The 15,534-nt window shown below is 36.6% G+C and overlaps 2 protein-coding genes across 2 annotated transcripts; one reads left to right on the forward strand and one right to left on the reverse strand.

Moving 5' to 3' along the window:
- Positions 1 to 6,038: 6,038 nt before the first annotated feature.
- cdkn2aipnl (CDKN2A interacting protein N-terminal like) lies at positions 6,039 to 7,633 on the forward strand. The gene is made up of 3 exons (XM_041265925.1): positions 6,039 to 6,362; positions 6,484 to 6,583; positions 7,239 to 7,633. The coding sequence occupies exons 1-3, from the start codon at positions 6,151 to 6,153 to the stop codon at positions 7,245 to 7,247; spliced, it is 321 nt and encodes a 106-aa protein (XP_041121859.1). The 5' UTR covers positions 6,039 to 6,150; the 3' UTR covers positions 7,248 to 7,633.
- Positions 7,634 to 9,288: 1,655 nt separating this feature from the next.
- On the reverse strand, positions 9,289 to 15,493 carry LOC121324253 (ubiquitin-conjugating enzyme E2 B). The gene is made up of 6 exons (XM_041265926.1): positions 15,095 to 15,493; positions 12,366 to 12,446; positions 12,088 to 12,113; positions 11,724 to 11,813; positions 10,832 to 10,920; positions 9,289 to 9,873 (listed from the first exon to the last, which is right to left on the reverse strand). Exons 1-6 carry the CDS (start codon positions 15,136 to 15,138, stop codon positions 9,745 to 9,747), a joined length of 459 nt encoding a protein of 152 aa, XP_041121860.1. The 5' UTR covers positions 15,139 to 15,493; the 3' UTR covers positions 9,289 to 9,744.
- Between the last annotated feature and the right edge of the window lie 41 nt (positions 15,494 to 15,534).

Consider the following 15,534-nt stretch of genomic DNA (forward strand, 5'->3'; position numbering starts at 1 on the left):
AGAAAGGGTCTACGTGTTTATCTTCTTGCTTTTGAATAACAAAGTGTTCTCAATGCAGAAATGCGTGTGAATTATTACCGGTCTGATATCTGATTTGGAAGTTGACAGCTGATTGTACCTCTAAGTATCCCAGTTTCCTGAGCTAGCTGACTTCTTTCAAAAATGCTGAAGTTTGAACGAACAACTCATAGTGAGACAGCAATGGAAAATTGTAAATTGCCACCCAGGGAGAAGCACTCAGCACTCCTGCAGGTGGAACCTCTTTGGCCGGCACAAGTTCACTTCTTCTCTGTGTGCTTTTTTATCAAAACTTGAGAAATAGCCCATGTATCTAGTACCTGTAGGGCTTCACTTGTGCTTATGATTGCATAGTATGCTGTAATAATACATGTAATTGTTCATAGAAAGTACATGCACAGACAGACACCCTCGTCACAAGTATGCTTAATGCATTTCAACTTTAACATTATTGCTTGCGTTGCCATTAGTGGTAAAGTCTGCTTCTACAAGCCAACAAAAGATGAAGGTTTGTTTATCTGATTGTTACAACATGCTTATGACCAGATCAATTACACGAAGGCTGTTTGGATCTTACAATCATGACATCCCATTTCGGTTTGCTTTCCTCATACAAGGTAACCCTGTTGATCAAGTGTACAATTGATTAATCCAGGATTTATTTTATTTTTTCAGTTTCGTATTCTGGGTTAAAAATACACATTGTTTAAAATATAGTTTAGTGGCATGCTGTTGGTTGCACCTGTACAAAGTTGTGGTGCTGTCAAGAAATTGCATTATTTATTTATTTATTTATTTTGGCACATTATCAAGGAGCCATTACAAAGACTGTGTTGAAAAGCTTTCACTATTCAATAAATGACAAACCCTCCTGAAGAGGACACAGTCTTTCCCTATCTTCACGTCGTTGATTTCAGAATGTTTGACAAGCCTTTCATTGCAAAGACAAACAGATGTTTGGAAAATTATATCACCCACCCTTATAGCAACGGTGGATGAACTGCAGTTATTTCATTTTTACCTTATTTTATTTTAATTGATTTATTTATTTTTTGCTAGCTCTGTTTCTTTTTTGATACATGCTGGATTTATTAAACTTAATCCCAAAGTGCTTTGATTCCAGTAATCTCAGACGTTATTGTTCTCGCTTTATAGGGAACTTTGTATTTGTATCAACCACTTTGGCCTTTCGCAGGGTCACTTCCAGTTGATTGCTGACGTTACCATCAGCATATGGTTACATCGATCTTGGATAATGTAATCAACCATGTACTTTATCAATCACTTAAGAGATAGCTAAGTATGGTGATAGCTGAAATAACGGGCAGAATGTGGTCTGCTTGATATTAATGTGGAAATGCAAGCCAAAGCTTTGTCAGATTGTGAAAAAAACTAAATATCTCTGTCTAGTTACAATATACATAAAGCGTGTATGGTTAATGGTATATGCTATAATACCAATACTGCCAGTTCTGAGAACTTGATAGGAGGAATTGAGAATTGTATACATTACGCATTTCTGACCAGACCTACGCAACAGAAGATGTGCTACAAGCATGTCCTGGGTAGTCCTCCCTCTACACGTTTTAATCAAGGGGCCTTTTTGGAGCGGCTGACTTAATTCATACTGAATGTGTGATGGAACAGTTTTGAGTGGCACAGTTCAAAAAAGATTGTGACAACTTCACCAAAACAAATTAGACTCCTTACCCAGGGCAAGCACTGTAGCCTTCAGTGCTAAGTGACAGGATTTTATACCAGATTGGCAGACGCTTTCTCTATGAACCACACCACCTGCACCAGCTGTGGAGAGTCAAACACATTTGTTTCTTTGTTTTTTTATTTTTTTTAAATAAATATTTCTATTACATTTTTAAATAGCATACTTGCAATCTTATAATACACAAATATTGTTATGTGTATAACTTTAATATCTAAACTCACAACCTATACCTTTGGTGATAATGATTACATAATAGGAACAGCATGTTGACATCGTACAGTACTGTTTATGATGTCTGTAGTAACATTACAGTACAACTGTTCATTTTAAAAGTAACTGTATTAATATATATATCATAATAATATTATATATATATATATATATATATATATATATATATATATATATATATATATATATATATATATATATATATATATATATATATCAAGTTTTGTAATTCATTTGTAAATGGGCCGCACATTTTAATGTTCCTTTATCAGTCTGGTTGTGCCTCTTCACTGTTTCCATTCTGTGAAAGTTGGACATTTTGTCTCCTTTCTCAGATTTAAGGATTCACTTTTTTGGTATCAAAGAACAATAGCTCAAGAGAATATAAACACCATTTCTATTCACCCCACCATGCAGAAGCTAGGTATCACTGTAAGCCTTACTTTGTAAATATTGTACATGCATTTCTGGGTTGTATTAAAATTAATGCAAGATGGCATCACATTCCTTTTTCTTGTTATCTATCGAGTGTGTAGTGACAATCAGAACACCCTCCCTGCTGTCTTCTCACAAAGCAGGAGAGAAAACGTCAGATTTAGAAGACAGTGAATCTAATTACAAACACTGACTAAAAAAAAATTGTGCGCGACCCAATGCTTAAAAACCCTGAGTTTTTTACCCTCTATTATCTTCATTAATACAATCACTATTGCTCTTTTTAATCTTATTTCTGGATATGTAAGTATTTCATGAATAGATATACTGCTGCTTCGTGGCACCATGGTACAATGGTACACAGGCGGTGATTATACATCAGCAAGCAGAAGCAGTTTTTCATCCATAGCACTGTAGTTGAAATAACTGGACATCACAAATTAAATAATAATAAAATTTTAAAAAAGACCCAAAAGATCTTCAACACAGGAAAGGCTGTTATTATATTGCCTGAGCAAATAAGAGATAAGAAAAAAAATTGATATAGATATAATTATAATGTTATTGTAGTATCGAGTTGTTTTCTTTGGGAATGTTTCTCATTGTCTTCTCAGGTTATTTGGAATGACGGAGCATGAAACAGAGCAGCAGAATAAATGCAGGTCTTCAATTCAATTACCCCACCTCACCCCTACATGGATCACAAGTGGTTCACATTTAATCATATAGGATGATTGTCCCCATCCATGGTTTTCAGTAAACGTTACGGTCAAACACGATTATGCAGGTTTCCTTACTTGAAACTGTGCCCCACCACTGGATCTCAATCAAGAACATTCTTTGAAAACTTCTCCAACTGCATGGTTAAAGATAGGATGCACTCTATACAGTATTAGCGACATTTTCTAAAACAAACCACATAAACGCAACTGTTGCCATCCTCCAGAATGCAGCTATGCAGCTCTCTATGTGTTTGTCAAGGACAGGTCTATTTACCTGGCGCAAGACCTGCTGTCTATAGCACTCCCAATAACAGTTCTCTCCTGACTAAGCATACATTAGATGACATTAGGAGGTTTTTTTGCTATGGGGCACAGCAACATCCACACACATCATTGCATTTGTGTTTGTAAAAAAAACATTGTTTTTCATCATTGCATGGTGTTAGTAAAACCATAAAGAGAACCACCGACTGTAGTGCATCTTCTCAAATTAGTGTGTGTGTGTGTGTGTGTGTGCTGATTGATTAGGTACTCAGTTTAAAATAAAATACAGAAGAATAAACATCTTTACTCTGGAGAGCACATCAAAAATATGTTGTTCTACAAAAATAACTGCAATCATCAAATACCAACTCGTATAGATTCAACCCAGGAAAATAAGTGGGCAGTGGAGACAAGCCGACATATTTTGATGTAAAATTAAAAATATATTAAATCTACTAATATCATGTGCATTCCTATGAACATTTTTCCATGGGCTCAAAATCACTTGGTTTGTATTATTTACTCTGAGGAGGAGCTTTTTAATATCAAAAAATTAGATTTTTGATTAACTTGTAGGCTAAATTAGCTCTAGGCAACAAATTATACTGTGCTGCTTTGTTTTAATTCCATGAGTTATTAATGAAATATTTTCACACTGCAATATTCTTCTGCCTATGCCAGTGGTGATGCTGGGTGTATGAGGGGGTACATTGGCAAACATTCTCATTCTGGGTTCTTCAATCTATATCTCTCTCTCTCTCTCTCTCTCTCTCTCTCTCTCTCTCTCTCTCTCTCTATATATATATATATATATATATATATATATACAGTCTATTTTAATTTTGTTACCTTGTATTTCAATTGCTATTAACTGTCCATGCCAATGGTTAACTATGTTATTGTTTAAAAAAATAAAAGAAGTAATGAGCTATAATGTCAAAAGTAGATCCAGTTTTACCTTGAAGCCTAAACTATTAAATGTTCTATTAAGCATTTATACAAAAAATTGCTACTGAACTCAGTAAATAATGGTCAGGCTAGACCATGGTTAGCTTCAAGGATCTGACAAAAGCTGTCTCTGTAACCACAGCTGCTATTGCTGTATAATCAGAACCCTCTTGCAAGTGAGAGAAAATGATCAGAGCTAGTAGGGGAACCGAGAGGGCAAGTGCCCTTCTGGCAGCCAATGATATACACAGTGCTAGCAGAGTAGAAAAAACGAACAGTATGCATTTCCAGCACTGTGTATCAGCCACCATTGTTCAGGAACAACTTCACTGAGCTACTGCCTTTCAGACAAGCTTTAAAACACAGACTGACTGCGTCTGAGTGCTGTGCTCCCTTTGCCAATAGCCTTTTATACCTGACTGGGGAGACACGAGTCTCAGCTCTGCTTTGATGAACCGAAGGAAGCAATAAAAGGCTGATTTGGCTTAAAATAATTGGAAGGAATATATGGTGCAGAGCTTGGCAGCACTCAGATTCATGCAGACTAGTTAGTATAATTCTGAATCATTTCGAAATTTCAAGATTCTCATACTTGGCTGACTCGCTCACCCTTTTCTAACATAAATGTGTATTGATTCTGGTAATATAATTAAGCCATTGTACCTGCCCTGTAGTGCTACTGCTGTCCATGGCGATGATTAAGTAAGGGAAGGGAACATCAGTGACTAAGGTCCTGCACAAGTATAAGCAATTATTGAGCCAACAAGACCTTCAAGGAGACACCCCATTTGCTGCAGAAAATCCCAAGAAATACCCCTCTCTGTAGGCTTTGCAATAAAAACACAGTGCTGAAACTAATGCTGAGGGTACATGAAGCAGCTTTGCGGCTTGGAACTTGGTTTCAGGAGACTAGGTTTCAGGTCACTGCATGGCACACCAGGGGAGAGATGGGGTTTGATACAGCAAAGTTGCCTCAGACTAGGTTTCCCGATCTCCTGGAACCAGCTTTCAAGCCACTGTTCCTGAAAGAGTCTTTGCGTTCCCTCATTTTAACAGAACTGTTGTTCTTCTGTTCTGGTGTACAGTGTATGCATTGTTGTTTCAACTTGTTCACTTGTGTGTACCTTGCTGCATGACTTGGCAGTAGAGACACTGCACACATAGCCCTGCCAGCAAACGTCACGATGCAGCGCCACGCTTTTAATTGAATCAAAAGGGGATTTTTTTTTTTCTATTACTTGTCTGAACGAGTTAAGAACATAGCAAAATACCCTCTATGATTAAATGTATCTAACAGCGGCGGTAAGATGGAATAAGGCTTTCCAGAAATAATTCGCCCAAGTGTATGACTGTCACTGCTTGAGACAGATGTTTTTGGTTGTTTACTTCAAGATAATGTCATTCAGTTATGCTTTGCAGTAGAGAAAAAACGAGCTTGTTGCATAATTTAAAGGATTTTGAAAACTGACTTTTTTCCATCATCATTTTAATTTCCACATACCGTACATGAAGTCCAGTAGGGTGCCTGGTTGTGATGCGAATACATACTAGCACATGATAATGCACGGCAACGTGTAAAAACAATTATTTAACTCATATCTTCTGCGGCGGTACTGTGCGTACATCTGCTTTTAAAGGTCTCCGATAGGTGGGGCTGTGTAGGAAATGTTCATCACATATATAGTACCTTCTTTTTTGTGTCTCTGTGGTCTATGCGCACTTAGCATTGTGGGACAGTGTCACGCTTGTTTGTTTCCTTTATGTGCAAATTTTAAATTGCAGAGAAAGGGAAGCGGAGAGTCTATAGGAATGGCCGGGGACAATGTTGATGATTTCTTGAAGCAGAACAGAGATTCAGCAGATTTAGTTGAGAAATTTCAGTCCATCTCTGAGAGCGATAAACAATGGAAATCCCGGAGAGAATTCATCTTGAGAAATCTTTCAGAATTTGAGGACACAAACATTGACCATCTCCTGTCTTTGTCTATGGTTTGGGCGAACCATGTTTTTCTGGGGTGTCGGTAAGCAAATGTTTGTTATGTTGTAACATAGCTGAATTTGAGCTCATGTATTTTATAGAGATGTCAATGCAGATAATATAGCAGGGCATAATGTAACATCGGCTTGTGGTTTTCAATGTAGTTACAGCCAAGACCTCATGGAAAAAGTGAAGGAAATGGCAGAAGATATTGAAGTTGAAGATGCACCCGTGTTTAAAACACGAGATGAGATCATGAAGCAGGTAAACGTGTTGTCATGTTATAATAATAATACCCTAATCTATACGGGCAGTGTTATCAATGTGTTTAATAGGTAATAGAACCTTACTGATATTTGTATGGCATATCTTCCATGAAATATATCACAATGAATGCTAGACCGTTTTGTTATAAGGCATCACTTTTAGTAATTGATTCGCCTTAAATCATATAGGGCTTGCATAAGTTCTGTCGGTTTTAGGTAAACCCACACAGGCTGTGGTTTATCTACATGATGTGAAGTGCTGAATCGTGTTACTGTCACAGGAGCCCCAGGGAACACAAATGGGGGAAACAAAACAGCAACTTCATGCGAACCCTGAATACTGTAGCTTGGTAAGGTGGTTTGCTGGTCGATGTTTAGGGCCCCCTATTCCTATTGCAATAAAACAACTGATATTATAGCCTGTTTAGCAAAAGCAGCAAATAGATAGTAATTGGAGTCCATGGGATTTAAAATAACAACATGGGGGTTGTTAATAAACAGAGGGTCGTTTTATTAGAAAGCACACTGGAGTAATCAATACCCCCCAGGTTTCAGGAAGATCCGAGGGTTGTAGTCGTATACATTCCACCTTGGTAATACAGTGAATGATGTGTTTTCTCTAACTTTGTTTTTCCTTTGCCTGCTTCCTTTAGCGTTCATAAATCCCAGAATACAATCCATTGAAAAGAAGATTATCTGCAGCACAGTGAGGACCATATCTGAGTTGGGGGCTGCATTGGATCGTCTGTTATGGATTATTTATTTGCAGGCTTGTAAAAATAAGAACATGTATTTTTAAGGAGTTTTTAAAATGTATTAGGAATGAATCGGATAGAATTGAACATCATAAGATCAGTCTTGTCAGTAATATTTTAGATTAGACATTGTACGAATGGTTACTATTTGGAATAGTGTTAATAAAAAAAATTCTAACAATTTAGGTCTTTTTTTTTAACAATGTAAACAATTTTAAGGATATTTTAAGAGAATTTAACAGCATCAAATTTTAATTACTGTTCTAAATAAAGCACTATTAAAAAAAAAAAAACACATTTTACTTTTTTTCTTTTTGGAAATGTCTTTAGAGGATTTATTTATTGCATTCACAAAATATTTTAAGAATTTTTACCTACAAAAGTCAGTATTTTATATTTAGTGTACATATGTGCATATGGTTGCAGCAGACATTAATAATCTGTTCATAGACAAAAATGTTACAACTTTAATCTTAGTCTGGTCATTTTCAAAATACCCATCCTTGTTTATTGTGCAATCTCACATTAATTCAGTCTTCAACTCTTAAACATTAAGGCATCCTGGTAATAATTCTTCCAGCACCGTTGGGGCTAATCAAGCTTGTATTAAAACATGGGATGGGTGAAACTGTTCTGCAGTAGGAGTTTTTAATGTATACAATGCTTGCAACAGTGGTATTAAATTTAATTTTGGGGCCTTTTCACAGGATACAGTACAGTTGTACTAAAAAGCAACCGTAATAAAATTAGACAAATGTTTTGCATGCAGCACCATTTACATTTGCAAAACTGATGTCACTTGGGAGGAAACTTGCCTACCTAACCACACTTTGGGCAACGTGGCAAAGCAGTACTAACTGTGGAGCCACCAAATACAGATGTAACATTTCTGCATGTGGATGGGAGGCAGTAACTGGATGCTGGTAACCATCTTAAAGTCTGTAAAATGTTTTTATTGTGTTTTTATACAGCATATTAGAAGTATACATTGTGTCCTAATAAATTCACAAAAACTAGCTTTATAGTATCTCCCTTACCATTACGTTTAATGAAAACCAAGCACTACAGCAGTGTTCATACAGTCACCACTATTTTCTCTAAATAAAGTCTGATTAATGAACACATTTCTTGGCTATCCATAATTGTTTTGTTTTTCAGTTTCTATTACTTAGACAAGGTGCACAAATACTCCTCTTTTCAATTACCTTTAAATGTAAGCCACAAAGAAATGAACAGAACATGTATGTTTACCCCAAACTCTTTGTCCTTAGTAGATGGGTGTATCATACAGAAAATGAATACCTGCATCATTTTCATAGCAGGTGCAAGTGATAATTTAGTATACTCATGTGGTTAACACAATTCTTGTTTTTTAAAAAAAAAAGTTTCTTTCCACCTAGAACTATGCCACTTCTCTCCAGAAAATAAAGGCAGACAATAGGCTACCTACACTCCATGGCATGTTATGCTACCACCCTCCATGTTACAACATTGGATATCTGAACTATTCCATCTGATCAGAACTCATTGCATTCAGGCAGGTTTGTGAACAAATTTGGCCGTTCTATATAAAGCAACGACATAACTTAATGTTGCGACTCCACAAAATATCCTTTTACAGTTTGTACAACAAAATCCAGTGAATGCAAAGAACAGTTCACCCCCTTGATGTTTGAAATTGTATTCGCTCACCTGAGTGGGCCATAATATGCTGCTTGCTGTTGCGATAAGGAATTTGGTGTCTAATCATCTCTCAAATCTAAATTGCCACCTGGCTTTTTTTTTTTTTTTTGTCCAAAGGTTAAAAATCTTGAGTAGATTTCATATCTGATTAACATCCTGAACCACTTGGGTTGTTTTTTTTGTTTAGTTAGCCCCAAAACCACATTTGGGAGAGAGGACAGATAGTGATCTACTTTACATAGTCAATATACGAACAACATTGTGGTTGATATAATTTGTTTGTTTTTATTAAATGTATGTTGCTTTAAAAAAAAAAGAAAAAGACTCGCCACTGAACCAATAAATCTGACAAAATTCTAAACGGCTGGTTTTCTTAAAACCAGGAAAAACATAAAAAATGGTTCTTTGGAAACTGAACAATAACAGCATCCATCCAACAAAAAGAAAAAAAAGAAGATATAATACAAGTTTAGTTAGCAATAACTTATTTCACATCATGCAATAAAAAGAACACATTAAAAACACAAGAGTAACACAAACCTCAGTGGCTGGTATTCTTCATATGTTGGCAAGCACTAAAAGTCCAATTTTTTTTTTTTTTTTTTTTTAAACTTGTGGCACTTATGTTTTTTTTTTAATTTTATTTATTTTTTTAACTTTTTTTCTCAATGAGGTAAATGAAAGATTGAGTTTAACAGCATGAGAAGTACTCTTCTCGTTGTTAGGAGTCGTTCCAGCTCTGCTCTACAACAGCCGATACCCTCTTCTCGTATTCCCGTTTGTTTTCTTGGTAAAGCTGAGCAGCCTGGCTGTTGGCTGGACTATTGGGATTTGGTTCATCTAACAGAGACTGTGGGGGGCAGAAATTTTTTTTATTATTTTAAATGGAATGCTCATAAATAAGTTAATTACACAAAACTATAATACATTTTTACATTTTGTATGAACATATACAATACAACAGCCTTCTTACAGTACTGTAAGTTATTATTGATTAAATCCTTTGGCCATTCTCTTATTCCCGTTCATACAAGTTCAAACAATATGTATCTACCCCTGGGAGTTTAAAATATATTTATGAATGACTAAATCATTATTCTAATAGGCAATGTTTTGTGTTTATATCCACTTCAGTCACAAAGTTTTAATGGCGTAACATACATGCATTATGAAATACATAAGAAACTTAACACGGTACAATTGTGCACACAGTGACTGAAGAGGAGTACACCATTGCTTTTTACTAGTAACTGAAATATTTGTCATCAACATAACCAAATAAACATACATACTGTACACCTGCAAACCTAACCCTAAGAGTTTGTGTTTATCTGCAACCCACACCCACCCGACCAGGATTCGAACCAGTGAGCTCCTGATCATATGAGCTTCTCTGGATAGCCCACTGGGGACCCTAAAACAAAAGCTGCTGTTTTTTCATTTGTCATTCACTCAAGACCTGAACTAGTAAATCACAAATTTATAGTGTAGTTGATTGGCCGGGAGACACAGCAGGCCTTGGATTCCCAGCAATCAATGAAACAGTTCTGCAGTAGATGTAGACCACTTGGGGTGATTGCTGACCCAGTTCACGACATCTGATGATCATTCGCCGAAACTCATCAGCATATACACTGCAGCTGTTAACCAAGCTTAACATTATATATTTATGAGCAGCAAGACTTATTAATGCATGATCAGCAGACATACTGTGTAGTCCAACTGAGGCCCCTGGTTCATTACAGTAAAGCAATCAAGTACCAATGACAGAAATCTAAGGAACAAAACAGGTTAGTGAAAAGACAAACCTGAATAGAGGTCAAAATAGATGAAACATCGTATGTTGGACTCCAGCGATTCTGTAAGATATCTAAACATATACTTCCATCTGCATAAACTGTAAAGAAAAAAATATGTTTTATATATATGTTAAATTATAAGCTGCATAGTCATTGGAAAGAAAACATTTGATAAATGCACTTCTATAATAATGCGGTTGTACATAGCTAATCATGCATATATATTATAACAGCGTGACAGAATTTTTCTGTCCAAGTTCCATGAAAATCTGTGTGGTAGTTTTTAAAAATACAAAATGGTGAACAAAATTTGTTTTGACAAATCAGGGTCCCCCCCCCACTAAAATAACTAAAAAACAGCTGCGTGTTTAAACACCATATCCAGCAGATGGACAGTGCCCATTGACTAGGAGTGTCTTTTTTGGAACCAAAAAAATTCACAAAAGTATTACAGAGTTATTTACATTTTTCTTTTTATGAGCAGTTTGTTTTGCTAACTCAAGTTACACATGCACTGATATTCGTCACTTCAGTCACTCTCTGTGGGTAACTGAATTTGAAATCCTTAGGTTGCTTATGTCTTGTAGTTCTTGTGGACACTGACTTTATACATTTCATTTTTTATGACACACACATTATATAATTGTTAATATGGGAAACACTATCGCTAATACAAATTAGAAGGACCTCTTGTTTTTCTTCATAACTTAAGTTACAATTATCCAATATTTAGAGATGAGGTATAATTGTCTCTATAGTGCACATTATTACTTCTGCTACTATGTGACTAATTTTGTATGTAAAGGTAAAATATCAACTCACACACACACACACACACACACACACACACACACACAATTACACAGACAGCCGCATCCACTACATCACACAAAGCACTTACCGTTCGGATGGAACATTTTTGAGATGAATCGGACAGTGGGAGGTTTATTTGGGTATTCTTCAGAAAATTCTATCACTAGCTTAAAAGTTCCTGTAAAAAAATACAGAAAAATAGAAAACTCAAATTGAGGGAGCTAGAAATAAAATCAAGCTAACATTCACAGGTAATATGTACTAAACAAAATAGTGTACATGAATTTTAAAAGTCCTGCTTTATGAAAGAATATTGTTGCCTAGACAGTTCAGACAAAAACTAAAAACAGCCTCAAAAACAGACCACACCCATTACAAATACCTGTACTAACCATCATTATTAAATCAAATACCTGACTCAACACAGTATTTTTATTTTTGTGAATGCTTACCATCTTCAAATGGTGTTCCCTCAGGCCTGTGAGGGGCAAAAAAAAAAGATTTTAGTGTCCTAATCATCATCATTCTAATTATTACCAATGACTATAACATGCTCTTAAGAGTCATTGTCCTGAAACTTGTGTAGGCTCTTCTTTAACAACAGAAAGATTCTGGAACAGCAAACAGGTGGACTGATCCATGTATCATGTAGCCTACTCACTGTATATCAACTGAGCACATCGCTGTTACATCATGTAAATAGCAACACCAGAAGGTTTAGGAAGCTCACCCAAATATTACTGCATTCCACAACATGATATTATTTTCAGATGGCGCCCCGCTCACCCCAGCAGGAGGATCTTCCTGAAGCCTAGAAAGAAATTCATCAGTTTGTTAACAAGAATAATGCAAACCCAAGCGTGTCCTTTTGTGCATTTCTGTATGACCTGTTTAAGACACATCGCTGGCAGCTCCCTCTTAAGTTAAACATAAAAAAACAGTATCACTATGACTTCCATTATGTTTTTCAATGTCAGCTTCTTCCCGCTTGTATAGAAGTGCTGAAAGAAAGAATAAAAAGGAATTTCAACTAGATTCTCCTTAAATTTGCTTGTATTGTCCTTTTTGTCAAAACAGATTCTTGATTCTTACAAAAAATAAACTTTTACACTCCTGTTCCTGGAGTGCTCCTGCTTGGAGCTGTTTAAAATTACACATAATACAATGCCTGAAAACCGGATGGAGTTGAAGTATAGGTTCCCTTAGTAAACAGCCTGGTATCTGTACTTGTACGGCTTCCCAAGCACCCATCAATCCAGCAGGCTCTTTCGATATCTCCAAAATAGGGAGGCTTTTGATTTCTGCGTTGGCTTCCATGAACACTTGCTCTGTTTGTCGCCCTTAAAGGGTTCAATGTGAGGTTTTAGTCAGATTTTGATCCACAGCAGGCTAGGAGAGAGCTGAACAACCAGAGTCAGATTTCTACACCACCTTCAGAGAAAGCTGCCTATCCTGAATCATACATGTGCAGGGTATGGTGCATCATGTTCACAATATTGTTTAGCTGTTTGAGCAGTGAGGCTATAAGGCGAGTTAGCATAAAGTTTGCAGCGATAATCACCCCAAACCTGGATCGGTGCAAGCTGCAGAGCAAGTGGCAAATGTCAGAGAACAAACCTCTAGCCCCCAAAAACCAACTCCAAGAGTGCACAATATGATTTTCTAATACGCCAAAATAACCTCTGCTTTCTTGCGATTCAGTTTCCACCTGATGGGTCAATGTGCGAACCACCCAGACTGTTCTTTCACCTGGGGAGGGGCAGTATCGGTCTAGCTCATGAATGCAGACAGGGAAAAAGCTCCCATCCAAACCTGAGGATTGGAGTCAGTGCAGTACATTTCCAGAGGCGAGTGTGTGCTGTGCCACTGATTAAGCAGAAACACACCTTGTCAGAGGAGTAGTCTGGGAACCTCCTGGGCCATTTTTCAGATGGAAACCAGGCACGCCACATTGGTGTACCACTGGACACCAGCCTGACCAGAAAAACTTGCGAAGCAGATCTGAACAATCAAGTATTGTAATACAAGTTCTGTTAAAAAGCCACTAGCCATGAAAGGCAGAAAACTGCACATCATCATTTTCCCATACAGTATGCTTGACATACACTGCAAACCCTGGTCTTGAACAAATTAAATAACTGATTTCTAAGCCTTCCATTAAAAGAATAACAACAACATAGCCTGTAAATCTGTTTTGTTTATTTAAAGGTATGTATGTCTAATGTATGTGAGGTATTCACCATTTATATCATTTGCATTCCCTATGAGAAGATAATGATCTTGACCTTCATAAGTGCTCACAATACTGTCCATATGACAGACAGCACAATGAATAATCCACAGAGTGAATCGGTTTTGGCAGCTATGACCTTAGACTGGTATGGGCCTAGCATCCCCTTACACACACTGTATGTTGATAAAACAGATAAGCAAAAGAAAAAGAAAAAAGAAAAGAAAAGAAGAGACCCAATTCCTTCATCACAAACGACATCCAATATTCATCCAGCACTGGACTCCTGCAAATCCCTGCTACACGTCTCGTATTAGAAGGTAGTGTTTACACGCTTCTTCAAAACACGATCAACGAGAATACAGCTAACACTGAAGGGTTGAGATGAAGAGAGTCCATCCGGGGCGAGGCTAGGTATTTCAGGGAACACCCGACTGCTCTTGCAGTCCACAATGTCCTAGCTTCAGCAACTACAAATGAATATGATTGAAATGAAAAGTACTGCATCTGCTTGTCCCACACATCGTGCATTTCATTTGCAACGGCATATCTGCGAACTGTTTACCGTCCCGAGTACTCGCACCGGCTCCGTTTATCTACCTAAATATTTTAACTGCTCTAAAATAATAAAAATATAACACAATTTATAAGAATTAAAACCCCCCCCCCCCAAGTGAAATAAATGACAAACTCGATGTGGACAGAGTCGTTTTATTTGAATGACAAAATAATAGTTCTACATCCACTACAATACATTAAAATAATCTCTTTTAAACATATTGTTTGAAACTTCCTTATTCACAAAATCATTAATATGTTTTGTACAAATATAGGTAAACTTTTAAGGCAATATTACATTACTATTTTAACAATTACAAAAAAAACATAAGAAGCGTTGAATAAATGTTTTGTACAACTGAGTAGCCAGCACTATGCGAGAAGTAAACACATCCGTACAGTCTGCAATACAACACTACAGGTACTTAAAATACATATATTCCTGAGTCATGATCCTGAAAAAAACAAAAACAAATTAAGGCTGCAGCTCGATGGCAAAGAAAAACAAACGTTGACTTTGTAAGTGTCACCTTCCATAACAAGCGAAATTTTTTAATCACATGAAACAAAGATCAAGTGCTCTGGACCTGTTTCGACCAAGCTATCTAAACTTACAAGAAAGGCCTACATAGCTAAGAAAAACAATACACTGAAAAATCGCAAGGACTTACCTTTTGAAATCTCTCATAAGCCGTCTCCGGGCTGGCGTAGACATGGTTCTAGATGGGAATTTTAGTTTATTTTAACCATAAAACCGTTCTTCGAGACGGTAAATCTTCAGCTAATTCCACCTCTTGTCTTTTTTCTTCTTCTTGCAAACAACCAGGATGACGTCATAGAGCTCAACAGGAAAATAAATAAATAAATAAAATAATAGAACATTCGATTGGAACAGTCCACTTTTTATATCTGGCCGATGAAAAATAAAACAAACAAACACAATGTCGAAGCTCGTTTAATGTACTTTAGTTGGAAATTAAAAATAGTTTGTGAGCAAGACCAGTTTTTTCCTTTTTCGTCGAAGTGTCTTAAATGTATCTTTATGCGTTTTACGTGAACACCCCTCTCCATTGCAAGGAGTTGGTCACGATTTGTCAGTGACAAGCCCCGG

The sequence above is a fragment of the Polyodon spathula genome, chromosome 12 (assembly GCF_017654505.1).
Source record: "Polyodon spathula isolate WHYD16114869_AA chromosome 12, ASM1765450v1, whole genome shotgun sequence".
Classification (NCBI taxonomy): Eukaryota; Metazoa; Chordata; class Actinopteri; order Acipenseriformes; family Polyodontidae; genus Polyodon; species Polyodon spathula.

What these genes read in the sequence shown, in the direction of transcription:
- cdkn2aipnl (XM_041265925.1), top strand. Translation starts at nt 6,151, where the DNA reads ATGGCCGGGGACAATGTTGATGATTTCTTGAAGCAGAACAGAGATTCA. An exon ending in CATGTTTTTCTGGGGTGTCG is followed by an intron (nt 6,363 to 6,483) that starts GTAAGCAAATGT and finishes TTTTCAATGTAG; the next exon opens with TTACAGCCAAGACCTCATGG.
- LOC121324253 (XM_041265926.1), bottom strand. Translation starts at nt 15,138, where the DNA reads ATGTCTACGCCAGCCCGGAGACGGCTTATGAGAGATTTCAAAAG. An exon ending in AAAAATGTTCCATCCGAACG is followed by an intron (nt 10,921 to 11,723) that starts GTAAGTGCTTTG and finishes TTTTCTTTACAG; the next exon opens with TTTATGCAGATGGAAGTATA. An exon ending in CTATTTTGACCTCTATTCAG is followed by an intron (nt 9,874 to 10,831) that starts GTTTGTCTTTTC and finishes TGCCCCCCACAG; the next exon opens with TCTCTGTTAGATGAACCAAA.